A 17443-nucleotide genomic window follows, 5' to 3' on the forward strand; every position below is an offset into this window, starting at 1 on the left:
CACATTGTTTTACATTGTTTTGTACGCAGGGTTATGTGTTTTTGGTGACTAACACTGACTCTGCTCTGTGTGCTGTGAAACCACACTGTGAGCAGTTTGCTATTTTTACACTTTTACACATATAATTCAATTCATGTAGCATGTTAAATATTGAGCTTTATAGGCTATAGGCACACTGGCTGTTTCCCTCAACCTCAACACACACAGGGGCGACATGTGCTGCCCTGAGGAGGCCGAGGAGCTCCTCTCATTTCCCTCCTGGCCCAACAAACCCTCAGAGTGATAAGACTCTGGCTCTGAGCTACACGTTGTTTTTTTCTTTTTTTTCTGTTTATCCCTGAGTGTTTATCAGGCCGGAGCAGCCACTCCACACAAACCGGCCACTTTCACAGGAATGCAGCGAGTCCTGTCAGAGGAGGATTAAAGGTGGATCCCTCTGATAAGATACTGCGGGCGCGGTGAACTCGGACTGAGACTTTGAGCAACACACTTTTCAAAGATTCTTTGACATTTCCTTTTTTTTTTTAAATGAGCTTCAGGAAAAAAATATATAAAACACAAGGGGCTGTTGGTGATGTTAGTGTCGACTAGTAAACTGGAAAACTCTTACAGACACATTTTTATTGGTGTGCTTTCTTCTTGCTCAAATTGCTTTTACAATAATTGTTTCCTAATGGTACATTCCTACATTCCTACACCTTGTATCTGTGTTTTGAAAGTTTAATAATGTTTATTATATTATTATTAATTGTATTAATCACTCAATTTAACCTGATTATATAAAAATGTTCTCAAATGACTTAATGACAGAGAATCATAAAGCCTTTAGATAAAAAACGCTGTAACCACCTGGTAAAACTAAGTATAACACTGATCAGTTGCTGTAAGGTTAGCTGTATGACAGTCAAAGAGGCTGTGACTGAAGTTGCAAAGCTTGAAATTGTGGATTTCAGTGCAATTCCCCTTTAAGAAAGAGAGGAGACACTGGGTGAAAAGTGCAGATTCAGAGCCGGATAAAGAGCTGGAGAGGCAAATGAGAGGAGAGAGGAGGAGCAGAGGGAAACGTGGATTCCTGCAGACTGCTTTGAGTCTTGTGCAATAGAGAAGGACAAAGAGAGAAACAGAAAGAGAAGTAATTGCAATGTGAGGGTAGATTATGTACTGTGGGTAAGAAGTGGGCCGTAATTTTTATATTCTGTGACCTGAATCCTGTGCAAAAATCGGGATTTCCGCCATGTTATTTTAACCAACGTTACTGTCCGACAGTAGTTCTATTATTATCCAAAGTATTTACATAAACACAATCCTCATGACTCTGTGGAACAAACTGATCATTGACCCAAAATCCACAATAGATCCTTTATTGAATGATCCACAGACTCATTACTTATCCCTTTTTATGGCCAATGCAGCTTGGTACAAATAGCTAACTGAACACTTCCACCTAGTGGTTAAAAAGTGGAAGCACCAGCACTCACACAGAACAAATGTTGGCTTTTAGCAAAGACTTTGTGATGTGGACACATGGGTGAAGAATTACTGGAAGATCGTTCAGAGCGTCTGTTTGAAATCATTTACAAAGCCAGACAGGTTTGCAGCAGCAAAACAATGTAGAGTAGATACTTAATTGATTTTATTCAATTAATTATTCATAAATCTATGAAGATTTTTTAATTTTATCACACAGGGCCTGTGTATTTGCCTTATTGCTTCAGTTTTTCACTTTGTACATGAGTATTACGTATTAGTATATGTGTTTTCAGCTGAAACTATTATTCGACTGATGGAAATGAGCAACTATTTCCTTTGGAGCAAATGTAATCTTTCACTGTAACAGTTGTTATTCTGTCGTGACCCGGCCCAGGGTAAACCCAGCAGGGACTGTTGATGGAAAACCCTGATGCTGAAACTGAGGCCGGTGACCTTTGACCTGTCCCCCTCAAAGACTGTCAGGCAAGTCCACACTGTTTTGATTGGCTCTGGTCTCGATCTTTTGGCCTCTGTATGAGTTAAGTCTCCTTCATCCACTTACAACACAGCCAGATGGTGAGTGTGTGTGTGTGTGTGTGTGTGTGTGTGTGTGTGTGTGTGTGTGTGTGTGTGTGTGTGTGTGTGTGAATGTGCATGTGTGTGTGTGGAAGGGGTAGAGTGCACCATTTCCCCTGGCTGTTTGCTGGCTGGCTGACTTACTGACACTACATGCTTCCAGCTTGAGAGAAACAGTCATACATTATGAATTTGCAGAGGGTGGAGTGTGAGAGAAGAACGTGTGTATCTGTCCTCAGAGTGTTTGTACAGTCTCATGTGTGTGACCACACTTCACCCTGGTGCACCTCATCACCTTCGACCTTAACATTTCATTAGATAACATTTCATTTCAGCTGAAGCTTTTATACAAAGCGACTTACAATAAGTGCATTCAACCATGAGGGTACAAACCCAGGACTGCCAGAGGAGGGTGACACCCAAATCCTTATGTATACAACACTACCCATCTAATTTTAGCTTGATGGCTGTATAGACAACTAGAATTACACTTTGAGTGCATATTACCTCTGACCCAACCGTCCCCTTATGAAACCACATTTACATTCACTAGATCTGTATTTATTTTTGGATCTGAATCAAATTGCAATTTTAAAAAACGACACCCACAGCTCTCCCCTATAGATAATAAGTGTTTGATACACAACATACAGAAACTCTGTTATTTTAAATACCATTTCCATAACAGGTTAGGACATGGTGATGATGATGATTACTACATGTGTAGGTTGTGTACTTTATGTATTCTGCATGTATAGGTCTAACTGAGCATGTTTGATCTGATAACCAATCAGAGGACACTGGGATGTCTATGTGCATTTAGTTTGTCCTTCTAATTAAAGTGAATCAATAGAAATTGACTTAGGAAGCAATTAGTTGAATGGATGTTAAGTAAAACTGAATGATCCATGTGTGCACAGTTACTGGTCAATGTTTAAATGCTAATAAAAGATATAAAAGTTTCTATCATCATGAAAATGATTTAAAGCTGTGTTGGTAAGGTAAATAGAAAATTTAAAGGTTAACAGAATGTAGGAACTTCTCGCTACAAAAAAAAATTGTTTTTCTTATTGTATTTTTCTTTTTCTGCCACAATCTGTTTAGTGAAGGACTACCCTGTAAAATATATTCAAAATATCCAAAGGGAGGATGCATAGTATAAAAAGGCCAGTCAAGGGAATACTGTTGGCATGTGAACTGATCATAAGTAGAAATATTTGCTTTCAACATGAATGACTTTCAAATTATTTAATTTAAACATTAAAGAAGACAATAATCATCTAGAAATTTCAAGCAAATATTGGAACCAATCTAAAGGAAATAAATTAGTGCAAACTAAATATATCTTATCCATATGTGTTGACCCTTGATATGAAAAATTAGAAAACAAATCCATTTATCCATTATCAATGAGATCTATCCTTTTAGTGTCATGTGAGACCTGGAGCCAATCCAAGTTGACATTGGGTGAGAGGCAGGACACACCCTGGGCAGGTCGCCAGCGAATCATAGGGCTTATATATAGAGACAAATCACCATTCACACTCATGTTCACACCTATACTGTCAATTTAGAGTCCCCAATGAACCAAACCCAACCTACATGTCTTTGGCCTGTGGGAGGAAGCTGGTGTTCCCAGCTAAAATCCACACAGACACAAGAGGAACATTCAAACTTCAAACAGAAAGTCCCCAGGCGAACTGGGATTCAAACAGGGAGCCGGTCGCTGTGAGGCAACAGTGCTACAAACTGCACCAACATGCTGCCCTGATTTCTGTTCACACTGTACTGCAGAACACTTCTGTCAAATCTCTAAATGTCTTAAATGTTTTTTAAGATTGTCGGAAGTTGAATTGTTGGTTTTCTTTGTGCGAGAGGCTTAGCAGTCCCACAGGAACACGTTTTTTATATTCTGTCATTTGAATGGAGCGAGTAGTATTTGAATTTCACATTGGGGAGTTTATGTAAGACCTTATCACATGTCTCCTTTATACCCAGGACATGTCTCTTACCATGTCTTTGAAGGCATTCTCGATGGCTCCGATCACCAGGCTCTCGTGCAAAACTTTCTTCTCCGTGAAGAAGCGTGTAGGTGGCGTGCTGGGTGACCCCGGAGCCCCTGCAGCGCCCCGGAGAGACGCAGCCCTGGTGAGGGCGCGTTGGGATGTGGGGGTGAGATGGTGATTGATGGGCTCCTCGCCCAGGCATGTGGGTGGCAGCAGGTTCGGAGTGCAGAGGATCTCCATCACCTCCTGAAGGTGCAGGGCGATGTGGTGATGGAGCCGGCGGGAGGCCATGACAGCTGCCCCGGAGCCGGCGTGGCCATCGAACAACGCCCAGTAGTGGAAGGTCAGGTCTTCAGAACCGTCCTGGATACAGACATCAGATACAGAGTCCAACCCAGTGTCAGTTATCAGAGGAGTCAACATTTTCATCTCTGAGCTGTTTTATCTGACAATATCTAAGTGGAGTTCTGTCTGTAGCTTAACGTTCTGTGGTCATAAGCAGTTTCCTTGGTTCAAATATAGAATGGTTTCTCAACAGTTATTAAGAAGTTGTTTTCAGCAGGTTAATTATTCCAAATGGGACTCATGATAGTTACAATTATTCAGGATAATTAATGATCAATAACGTTTAATGACTTATCCATTATTATGTGTAAAAAAAAACAAACAATTATCTTGCAGTCATATGATGAACAGCTGGCCCAGAGACTTGGGACCCACTAACGAGCGTCAACATCAGGTTGAAAAAGGAAATGGAAACAAAAACATTTCATCTATAAAATATATTCTTTTCTTATTTTTCTTAGCTTCATTGTGAAATACTGGATAGTTTGACCTCTTTGGGCCACTGTAACCTAAATGAAACTATGTGAGAGGAGGACATCACTGGCTGAACTGCAAACACATTATATTCAGTTCACAGTGTGTGGCAGTAGGTCACAGCGTCATAAGCCAAACAGGTCGGAAACCACAGGTGTAGACTGTCAGTTACCAGAATGCAAAAACACACACACACATCATGGTGCACATTCATGCCAACTTCAGGGCTTCACATTACCCAACAATAATGAGTGAAAGCTCCTTTCTACAGAAACTGTATCCAAATGTGTCCCATAGGTCAAAGGTCCTCACTCAAGATAACACAAGGACAAATTAACGTCCCTTGGAATCATTTGACAGCCATTATTTTTTTTACAATTCTACTTAGTTACGTGAATAACAATTTGAGATAAACTTTATTAAAAATATTTTCACCATGTCAACCTAGAAAACCCAGATATCATGATCATTTAAGAAGATGAAACTGGAAACTGTTCATGGTCTTGCGGGGGTCCATAGACTCCCATTTGAGGACCACTGCCGTAGGTGTTCAGTGGAAACGCTTTCAGGGGCTGCAGCTGTCACTTCAATGACAGCCTCGGATCTGAGCGTGTACTTCCTCTTGGTGGTGCAAGAGGTCCATGAATGGATGAACTCATTCTGCTTCCTCTGGCACCAATGCTTCAATCTACAGGCTTTAATAGATCTGACATGCATGTTCCTAAAGTCCATCTACACAAGGCCTCCTCCCACATAACGTCATACATAAAGTCCCCTGTGATGTGGTTCATTCATCACACGCCTTTGAGCCCTCAAAAAGTGCCGCAACTGTCTCATCCTCCGCCCTCCTGCAACCACTGATCATGCTTTTATTCTTTCGATACTAATAACTCTTAAGCCCTGTGCATGAAGGTGCTTGGAAACATACAGTATGTAAGGGAGGGGCTGAGTTCAGCAGGGTCAGGGTTTACACAGTATAGTGCATTTTTCTGGTCACTGAGTGTGGATCATTGCTTATTTCTGCACACACTAAAGCTCAGATTTTCTAAATATAGTGCATGCTGGAGCTATGGCGTGAGGCTATGAAGCAAAGAGCACTAGAAACAGCTCGACACTACTCTTATGGGTCTAGTATCACTGCAGCAGTGAGTCATGAGGTACTTGCATGGGTTTTCTGCAGGCTCTCGGTAGGGCTTGGTGAAGTACTGGGGGGCTGAGAGTAAACATTAGCAGCAGTGTTACTTATATAGATATGAGGAAATTAAATATATTACAAATCAAATTACAAAGTGTTTTAAGAGAACTATATAATGAGCAAACATAAATCACAGTGCGCTTGTAAAATCAGAAAGACAAAGTGAGATACACATCAGTATAAAGCGACAGAGTCAGTGACTGAGCCAAGTGTGTCATTATCCTGTGTAAGTGCACAGCTCCCCAAGACAAACAGAAGTGGCTTCACATTTTATAATCATGTAGTTTTCCTTCATGCATGACATTTTGTGTTGTGTGCGAGAACACAAAGTAAACTTGAATTCCCTCTTAGTGAGTAAATGTGCTCATGTTTGCCTTGGCTGTCACTGTATGCCCCAATAAACTGCTGATGGGACGGGATGAGGGGACAGTGGGTCCCAACAACAGGCCCCAGGGACATTCAAGGACTTTACATTCACTCTGAGCTCAAATGTAGAAGCTCTTGAAGAGTTTTAACACGTCATCAAAACGTAGGGTTACGACGTATCAGGGCCAACTCAAGGGAAAACACTAAACGAGTAAAGTAATAATACCAAAATAAGGTTTTTTTATTGCAAGAAATAGTAGAAAATCTATGGAAATAAAGTAATAATAATAATAAGTGTCAAGTTAGAGGGGGAATATCAGAAGATCAGCCTGTCGCAAGCTTTAAAATGAGGAATGTGGAACATCTTGTGAAGTTATCATTTAGTATAGATTTCACAAATAACAATATATTTTCTTTTGGCTCTTTTTTGAAAAGATTCCTGTAATATTACAACTGTCTTATCAAGTGCAACTAAATTCTTATAATATTACGATTTTATTCTCATATTCTCAGAATTAACAAGCCAATACTCGTTCCCTGTTCTTTTAAGTTCTCAGGCTGAGGTATAGAACTGAGGTCTTATTTGTTCTTGTTTAAATGTTTTGTCTATAACTATAAGTACTTGAAGGATAATACGACTTGTTAACCTATATTTTTTGAGTTGTTAAGTTGGATAAGGTGGAATGGTTGATTACTTCCCAATGGATCCAGACACATTCATTTGACTCACCAGGTTCTCCCGGGGACCCGGGGCCTCTCCGTTGGGCAGGGAGGACCTCCTGCGGGTCTGGGGGGTCCGGTTGGGTGTGCTGCTTCCTGCCGGTCTCCTTTTCACCATCAGCACTTCACAGCAGGCCTGGTCCTCATTTAATGTGCTCTTCCCTGCATTGATCACTCTGGATGGAGAGAAGATAACAGGACACACATATTGAAGCCATGATTCATCTTAACACTTCACCTGATATAAAGAGATAACAAAAACTCTTTGAATTATGAACAAATAAAATATTTAAAAAACTGGAGTCATGAGATCAAAATGCTACAATACCTTCAATAATTCCAGCAGACATTATGTGTGTACTATTCATGATATAAATAGGGAAGTGAGTTAATATGTTCAAAAACTAAGAGACCCTGAGGGACGAACAATTTCTGTGACATCATCTGTCATCTTCCCTCACATCACTTCAAGTACAGCCCTCCATCAGAATCACAAAGTGTTCAGCAGCAGCTGCGTCTTCATTTCAACTTTTCACAAGGTTACTGGGCCTCTCTGTGTTTATTAATGCAGAGACACAATCTCCTGAATGTGGAGGGATGACAGAGGGACGCCCGCAGACACTCTGCTGCGGGACTCTTGCTCAACGCGTCTGCTGGACACATGACTGCTGATGCAGCAGATTTACAGGCAATAGAAGATGACCTTTCATCTAAATGTGATGGGTTTGCCTCCATGGCAGCAGTGAATAAAGTGAGATACGGTGAATGAAAGGCAGCAGATGTACACTGACCTAACGCACACAATTCAATTTGAGTCCAGTGCCAGGAAGACACATGAATACTGCATTATACGACACCTGGCAGATGGTGCACCGCTGCTGCGAGCTGCTGTAGTCATGGACAAGCACACGCTGCTTAACAATACTCCAGGCATTCTTAATTTAGCCACACCGCAGGAGATGTTAACTCCACAGTGGCCCTTTTAAAACTCTGCACAGAATACCTTATGAAATTAGAGCACGGGGAGTTAAATAATCAAGCTGCATGCGGGAAGAAGTGTGAAAAACAAACAAGTATCTTTGTGGAAATTAGGTCAATTTTTTCTTGTTTTCCTTCTGTAATTATACGACACAAAAGACCAATTGAAATTTCAGAAATACAGCAAGATTTGCATCTATTCTTAATTGTCTGCAGAGAGGCAGTCATGATTACTTCCCTATGGGGGATCCTATATAAATAGCCCTAATTGGTCACAGGGACTAACACGCAGAGCAGAGATCGTCCGTCTACAGCTAAGAAAACACACTGGGTCGTCAAAACCACAGGATATTAACTGTGGAGGCCTTCACTCAGTAAGATTGATTTTGATTGGTGTGTTACACAACGTGCTCTCCACGTCCCCCGTGCTAAAGACTAATAATAACATACTCCCCTACAGTGTGTCAGTAAGACAGGTTTCAATGGAACATTTGCTTTCCCCTCACAGCTATAACCCAGATACTGTGGATATCTGTTGTCCTTTTCATTACAGTCCAGGCAAGAGCTTCACGTCCCGTCACAGTGAAGTTGTTGGTGGTGCTGTGGTTAGCAGTGTTATCTCGCAGCAGTTAGGTTCCCGGTTTGAATCCTGGTTCGAGCAGCGTCTTTCTGTGTGGAGATTACATGTTCTCCCCGTGTTTGTGTATGAGACAAAACAGGTTTTGGTCTGGACTTTTTTTCAGGGCTCGACAGAAAAGGTTCTAGCTGTCCACGTGCTACATATTTCTCAGGTCCACTTACGATCTCTCTCTAGGGATTTTGACCACGTCTCAAAGTCTTCATCAACACGTGGAGGCTGCTCAGTTGTAATGGAGATGGCTCTGTTGTCATTACATGCATTCATTTCTCCATACACACAGCATTCAGTGATGCAGACCATGCACTGTAGTTAAAAAATCCAGCAAAAGATAAATCGACCTTAAGTTTAGATTTATTGCTGCAACACTATTATTTCCCGGGTCAAGAATAAACTTTCATACTCAAATGTCACCGTTAATCAAGTTGTAAATCTAACTGTGGTGTTGCTTATTAATAGATTAGCAAACCTGCTTCATATTTAAAACCAAGTATTTCTGTTTTATTGTTCTTTACTGCAGAATGTGTTCCACAGCACAACAGATGTTTTTAGATGTCCAACTTTCCAGGTAACCGTTGGTTTCAGTTCACTTTTGTAATCAAATGGGAAAGATTTGATAATTTGATAAAGATGGATAATTTATCACAGTTAACATTTAGTTGGCCTTAATTGTTGATTTTATTATTACAGTGAAGTAATGGAAGGATAAAGAAAATATCTCCACTGTTTGGTATTAGAGAATAAGATCACTACACAGGCTTTGTTGCCAGAGAGACAAGTCCTACATAAAGAAAGTTGCCAGCTCTTATTTATACAGTTAGAGTTTTTCTACAAGCTTAAAAACAAAAAAAACATTTAAAATCAGTCTGAAACATGGTCAGCACTGATGTAAAGTACACGCTGTATGTTTGTGGGATCTTTCTCTTTTCCTGAAATTCATATTACGAAAGGAGGCTATAAACTTCATGCGCCACAATGCGTGTCTGAGGCCGAGCACTGCAGGGAATGACGACCGTTTGACCCTGGAAGATCACAAGATTCACAGCAGTTGAGCTTTCAAGCTTTTCAACTCTGATATGAGACGAGAAGCCGTCCACATCCCCGAGGCCTGAGCTGTATCTGAGAGCAGGGCTGTCATATTCAGTTACCTCATTTCATTTCTTCACATTCGAGACCATCACATGACCTTAATTATCCTGTCAGAGCTGGAGTCCGCTGTGCTCCTGCTTTGCTTTGTTTTGTTTTTTTCCTCAGTAACACTGCTTCAAAAGAATCAGGAACCCGCAGGTCATTTTAGGGATATTATTACATTATAAACCTACATATACGGACATAATAGTTCAAAATGCAACAAGAAGGGAACTCGGTAGAGTGCATACCTCCACCAACAGTCCCCTTGTGTAACCACATTCATCACTTTTTTACTTCGCACCAAGTTAATCTGCACCAAATTGCACAACATATCAGTCCCCCGAACAGATGGTAATGAAACTGAAAAAAATATTCTGGATCCATCCCCGGGTTTTATTCCAAAATGATGAAGGGCTTTTTTTTTTTGTCTTCTGTACAACAAGTTGTGCAAAAATAATAAGAAGCTTTATCTGTGATGGAAATAGTCATGAAATGTAGCCCTATATCAATCAATCAATCCAATTTTATATTTGTACAGCCCATATTCACAAATCACAATTTGTCTCATAGGGCTTTAACAGGGTGTGACATCCTTTCCCCTAACCCTCAACAAGAGTAAGAAACAACTACCAAGAAAAACTCTTTTAACAGGGGAAAAAGAAGGTAGAAACCTCAGAGAGAGCCACGTGTGAGGGATCCCTCTCCCAGGACGGACAGAAGTGCAGTAGATGCCACGTAATATATATATATACACACAATACTTGTAAGAGAGTGATAATGGTTCATTCATCTTGTTGTGCAACCAAAGCAAACATGAGCAATACCAAGTTGTTGAAAAAAATAAACTGACCCGAAGGCTATGACTACTACAGACACACTGTTCACAGCATAAGAAATTACTAAAAAACAGTAATTTTTCAAAGCTTTTTATGCCAGCTATTGAATCACTTCATTATCTATAATAGAGTTTTTACACTTTAAAAAAAAACTGTTTGATCAAAAAAAGAGTTATTTTAAGATATTGATTAAAATAATCCTAAAAAGAGATTGCGGTGCGCACAAATTGTTACACTGCTTTAGCCGTGCAATAAGAAAGCTCACACTGAATGCTGTTGGTTCTGTGTTGATGAAGCAGAAGCGACTCGAGAACATGTGCTACATCATGTGACTGAGCACTGGGAAGCTTTGCATGAATGAAGTGACGCTCGTGTGCTTCCATTCCACAGCTGAGGGTAACACTAACTTTATTAAGATCCTTTACAATGGAACAAAATATGTTAGAACCTTAGAGAAAAAGACCAACTACTCTAACTACAGTAGAATGACACTAAGCAGAGCACATACCTCCGCCAAGGACCAACAATCCCCTTAAATTCAATCAAGTTGCGCCTAATTTCACACTCATAGATATCAGTTCCCTTAATGTGTCAGATTTCATCAAGATCAATGAATTATTCCCCGGGAAACCACTCCCTTCCACCATGATAATACGCCAAGTTGTTGTTTTTGCATAATCTTTCTTACAATCAAACAGGCAGGGGTGAAAAAATTACCTCCTTGGCAGAGGTATAAATATAGAAGGACAACTCACATATTCATGGTCTGTTCATGGAATTAGATTAGATTTGTTAAACATGCATTCCATGAATTCTTTCACCGATACCACACTGTTAAACACCTTGTAAATCTCCCCTCCTCGTCTCTGTTCCCTTCACACAGACTTGCACACCACCTATGTCCCCTTGCTGCCTTCTATGCAGACACAGCACCGACGTGCCCTAACACAATCATGTCTGCTGACCTGCAGCCAAAACACACAGTGCACAGAGCGAGTGTTTCGCTCACAGACGTATTGATTAGGCATTGATCGGATTGCTGCTGAGGTTGGAGGGGTATGTGTTATTGGTACCGAGTCAGTGGGAAACCTTTGTCACAACTTCTGCTGTGCTCTCCCAGTGTCACCACTCCCCTCTGCCAAGACGCAATTGGATTAGTTGAGGAAGAAGCAGCTGAGGAAGAAAAGGCGACGCGTGTTTGGACCATGTTTTTTGCTCCCATCATCACAATTGAAATTATTTAACGCTTCTCCGTGAACATCTTCTTCAGAACACTATAGAAAAGAATTAGCTTTGGCATTATCATCCCATGCACGACTGGACCAAAGGAGTTGTGCTTGTGTTGTATCCCAACTGTCTGCTTTGATTGATTCTTGTGGGCACAATGTGTTGAAACCTACTCTTATCTAAACTGAAGATAGATATAAAATGGGGGCCATTGTTGCTTTTTGTGTCCCACGTTCACCGATCTCATACAAAGAACTAAGTACTATCCATCCCTCCAGCCGGAACCAATCCCTGCTGACATTGAGTGAAGGGCAGGGCACACCCCTGAAAGGACGCAAGCGATCGCAGGGCTGATTGTGTTCTGTGTGATCGGATCTATAGACGTATTGAGGATACATTTGGGTGCACTCACACATGCACTTAGCGCTGTCCAACTGTATCACTCACTCAGGATGGATGCAGGGTTTATCGAGTCATTCAACCATTCACGCCTACTGGCAAGAGTCCGCAATTTACCAAAGCTGCGTGGTTTTGGACTGTGGGCGGAATCAATAATCCACCGTAAAAAGTATATTATAAATATCGTGGAGTTTATATTCATGGCAGAGTTGGGTATGTATTGGGAGTCGACATGGTCACCTCGGTGAAACCCTCTAAAACTGAAAAGACTTCCTGTGTGTATACTGTGAAGGTGACATCCAGGGCAGCATCCCCTCTACTTTTAGAAAGAGTAAGCAACAAAAGAGAGCACGGTAAGTGGTCAGTGCTGGAGAGGGCAGCTGCAGTAAATGTAGCCTGTCTACAGAAGTGAGGCCTGTACGTGCGCTGTAAAAGTAGAAGAAAGGGTGACGCAAGTGAGAGTGAGCAATCGTCACTGATCCATTCAAATGATCATGCTCACTGGACCTGACAGTGCGCCCACTCACAGAGACTGTGCATCGGAGTCCTCCTCATGAAGCGGAGCTGCTCTTCCTGTCAGTGAGAGCAACACACTGACCCTGGATAACCCTGAGGCTCAGACAGGCCCGCTCACACAAACACAGGGGTGTGAGGGAAGGAAAGCACGAGACTACGCAGTTCATCGTGCACAGTCTCAGCACGTGGGTTAAAGAGTCAGGATGTTTGTGTAAGGTGGAAAACAAAAAGTGAGGGTTTCTAAGATCTGATTGTGAAGCATCCATTTTGTATTGTTCTTTTTCAAGTCACTAGATACAAACTGTATGTTAATCACTGTATGTTACATCTAACAAACAGGTATGAACAGGACTAAAGCCATGTCAGAGGCTCTGTGAGATTGTGCGACTTTAGGCACAGCAGCGTTTTGAGCTAGATTCTAATGTCCGCATGCTAACAAGCTAACAGTGATGTTTAGCCAGTACAATGTTTAGGCTCCAATGTGTTAGGCTGCCTGAAACTTAAGTTTCAGGCAGCATATGTGCCAGAGGAGAAGTCATAATGATGCATCGTCTGGGAATCGCAAATTTCTTTACAAGCTTGTGTGCCAAGTCGTAGTCAGGGATCCCGAAAGAAATTAGGGTTTATCCTCTGGGCACCGTGAAAATACTGTATGTATGCATTCCAAAGCAATCCAGCAGTTGACAGATATTTCGGTCCATGCAAGTAGTGGACAAGTGATGGTCTTAAATTGTCACCCCTAGAGCCACATCATTAGCAGAGCAGTGCTAAGTAACTGCTCACATAGAATTTTATGGGAATGACTGCAATTTTTACCAGAACTGACAGAATACACACACCTTCAGTGCTCAACTTATATTTTCCACTCAAACCATTTTTTCATCAGTGCAAAGAATTAATTAAAACCATATATTATGTCATTTGGTCAGACATGAATACCGTCTGGACCAATCTACTGTCTGTCCAGTGTGTGCCCTATACCTCTCGCCCAATGTCAGCTAGGGTGGGCTCCAGCTCCTCAACAACAAAGGGATACATGGCATGGATGGATGGGTGGAATAACTTTCTGTTACCTTCAGGCTGAAGAGCTGCAAACAGTTGCCACCCAGCATAAGATCTCAAGATGCATTACAAGTATTTATCTTTTTTACAGAGTGATCCAGTATCTGACCATGTTAAACTGTCCTGAGAGGATTTGTATGGATCATGTCATAGTCCTGGCTGATGCCACGCCCTCACACACACACACACACACACACACACACACACACACACACACACACACACACACACACACACACACACACACACACACACACACACACACACACACACACACACACACACACACACACACACATTCATGAAGTCCGGTTGTTCAACTCATCCCATATCCTGTTTCAATATGCAAATGTGAAGAAGAAAAAACACCACAGTGTGTTCTTCAAATTCAAAAACAACAATAACTCGGGTAAATATATATGAACACGATAGCAAACATCATTCAACCCACTTTAGAACATATATGAGTTGGAGATGGTTTCTGAACAAAGAAGCAAATTATCATCCTTTCTTTTCTGTCTTCAGATGAAAATTATTCACAGGAGATTGCAAAAGATAGAAAACTAGAAAAAGTTTATTATATATTGACTTTATTATATTTCTAAGTTGTGTCCTGTCAAAGGTGAATGTCCCGGACATGAAAAGTAAACTCTTGTTTGTGTGTAGTGACTTTGCATACTTCTCTCAGCTGTATGCAAATGCCAGCCCCCTAGTAAAATATCAGTAAAATGTCTGAGTGAGTCCATGTGAAAATGCAGCAGGAAAATGTCTGGGAAATTCACTGCGAGACAGTGAGGTGAGAAATGTGTTGATGACGTTTCTGACATGAGACCTTCACAAAAAAAATCTGAGGATATTCACAATCATATGATTTAAAATGTGCACCTAACTGAATGAGGAATTGAACGCAGATGTTGATCATATAATTGCCCCCTCTGTGGCCCTTTCTGGCCCCTGATCTAGAACTATCCTAGAACCACCACTGTTCTGCCCCCTGCAGGCTCTACCCAGGTGCCGGACGTATCCCTGTTGTTGTGAACGCCTCTTAACCGCACAATCTCCCGACTTGTATGTGAAAGGCAAAGTCCAGGAAATGTCGAGATCTAACTTTTGGGTTCATGTTTAAAAACAGGCAGTGTTTTGTCCTCTTTTACTTGTGTGGTGTTTATGTTTGTTTTGGTATGTTGTTGCTTGAGATGCGTCTGTCTTTGTTTGTTACCTGCTTTGGGACTACAGATGTAAATTAGCGTTCTTGCTAGAATCTGGCATGTTTACATGGAGTGTTTTTAAACTGATGTTCATTAACATGCTCTGTCCCTATCAAATGAATAAATAAACCATACAAGTCTTCATTTCAGCCATTTTTTGCAGAGGCCACACTAACATCACAGTTCATAACAACTTTTCATGAGCCACTGCATTATATCCTCTGACGATTATAAGCCCACGTGTTAAAATAGCATTCAGGAGGATCCAGGGACCCCAATGGATTCTCCAATATGTGATATCAACAGCACAACAGGTGAATCATATGGGTCCGGCTGCAGCTCTGCACTCAGCTATTCAGTGGGAGGAGGAAAACAGTGTGTGACAGGGCAAACATTGACTGAGCAAATAATGAAGAAAAGCTGCCATCCAATGTGTCTATACGGCTGTAATCCGGTTTTACTGGCTCTACAGACACATGCAGATTTGAAGAAAAGCCTAAAGTAAAATATTGGTAACAGGTCTGGGTTAGGATGGAGTAGTTTATTATTGATCTGATCATGTAACACTATCTTACTCCATATTCTACAATGAGTCAACACCAGTGACCTGATTATAAACAAATGACGTCAGCTATGCTTCCACGGTAATGATGTCCTCCGATGAGGCCACTATAGATTATAGATTATCTGGTTAATCATGTGCTGTGGCCCCATGGGAGACAGTGGTGTTTGTGTTGTAGAATACACAGGCCATCTGCTGCACCTTGGCTTGATTCTACTGTAATCTAGGCCCCGCATGGATCCTGCTGGAAGAAGACAGGAGAACAAACAGCGGCTGGTGTTGGTGTTTACGCCCTGATGACTGGGTTCTGGTCCAGGAAGGATGCGGTGGAAAAACATGGACGCACACAGGTCTACTCACTCTGCGTAGCCGGTGGACCACGGCAGCCGCTTGGTCTCCTTCAGGATGAGGATCGGTCTCGCGATGTGATCCGCCGAGCACTCGATCTCGTCGGGCGAGAGTCCCAGGAACTCCGGTCGGCTGTACGGGAACCGGAGCGGCAGGTCCGAGCCTCCGCCGCCGCCTGGGTGCTCTCCGTTGGTGCCCCCGGCCATCACGCCTCCCATGAAGCTGGCCACAGCAGACTTCACCCGCGTGAGCATGGTCCAGAGTGGGTCCCGGCGAAGCGACTGCGTGAGGAGGAGGAGGAGGAGCAGGAGGAGCAGGAGGAGGAGGAGGAGGAAGAGGAAGATGCTCCCCGCGCCCAACCGATCCCTGCAGCGGCGTAAAAGGTAGACACGCCGTGAAGACTCATCCAGCCCCTCGGTGAACACGGAACTAAAACACACACTCACACACACACACACACAGAGAGAGAGACAGACAGACAGGGAGAGAGACAGGGAAAGAGGGAGGGAGGCTCGCTGGTCATGTGACAAACCGGTCGCTGCTGGTGGATTCCGTCGCACTGATGAGCAGCTTAGTTCCACTCACACTGCCGGAGGTCAAAGGTGAGTGGATCCCAGAGAGACGCCTCCCTCCCTGGGCAAGGTGCAGTGGGTGCTGACCCATGTTCGGAGGAGTGGACCCCTCATTCACCTAACACACACATTCATTCATCTTGCAATACTAATATCACCAATCTCTGTTGTGTTGACATCTATACATATTTGATTCTGATTCTGTATTAAGAGCCATATGTAGGGTCAGGTGCTATACTTCCATTCCCTGTACAACAAACTGGGCTTGTCTTGCTGGTTTGATGAAGGTGACAAAATCCCCAAACATTGTTATGACAGGATACAAAGATGTATTTATATGTTATGTGGGCTAAACTACAGGCTTTTTGCTCACCAAGAGGTCATACGCAGAATGTTCAGTGTTATCTTTAGATCACTCAATCCATTTTTATCTGTATAGCCCATATTCAGACATCACAACTTGCCTCATGGGGTTTAACAATCTGTGCAACATGTGACATCCTCTGACATTAACCCTCAACGAGAGGGAGGAAAAACGACAAAAAGCCACTTTCTACAGAAAAGATGTGAAAATAGATGTTGTGTAAAGCAGCATCAACTAAATGACAATATTTACAACATTCATGAGAAAAGACAGTGTCCAGCAGAAATGGAGAGGTGTTTATATAAGTATTCATGCAAAAAGAATATGTCTGACAGAGACATAGTGACATCACTGATGTTCGGGGTCCAAGAACAAAACAGAGAAGTCCAATGCCAGAAATTCATATAGAAGAAATTAGCATTTAGGGGGGATACTGCTGCGTAAACAAATG

At 42.0% G+C, this 17443-nt stretch overlaps 1 protein-coding gene across 2 annotated transcripts in view; it reads right to left on the minus strand.

Moving 5' to 3' along the window:
- The window catches only part of ppm1h (protein phosphatase, Mg2+/Mn2+ dependent, 1H), a 34818-nt gene extending 18208 nt beyond the window's left edge, over nt 1–16610 (minus strand). The window contains exons 1-4 of one of the 2 annotated variants that reach the window (XM_035157667.2): nt 16069–16610; nt 7163–7328; nt 6037–6084; nt 4059–4415 (exon numbers count right to left, since the gene is read on the minus strand). In XM_035157667.2, coding sequence (XP_035013558.1) covers nt 4059–4415; nt 6037–6084; nt 7163–7328; nt 16069–16310 — 813 coding nt within the window. In that variant the 5' untranslated portion in view covers nt 16311–16610. The remainder of the gene's footprint in view (nt 1–4058; nt 4416–6036; nt 6085–7162; nt 7329–16068) is intronic. The other variant, XM_035157669.2, reaches the window with a different exon arrangement.
- Nucleotides 16611–17443: the final 833 nt, after the last annotated feature.

The sequence above is a fragment of the Hippoglossus stenolepis genome, chromosome 5 (assembly GCF_022539355.2).
Source record: "Hippoglossus stenolepis isolate QCI-W04-F060 chromosome 5, HSTE1.2, whole genome shotgun sequence".
NCBI classification, from domain to species: domain Eukaryota; kingdom Metazoa; phylum Chordata; class Actinopteri; order Pleuronectiformes; family Pleuronectidae; genus Hippoglossus; species Hippoglossus stenolepis.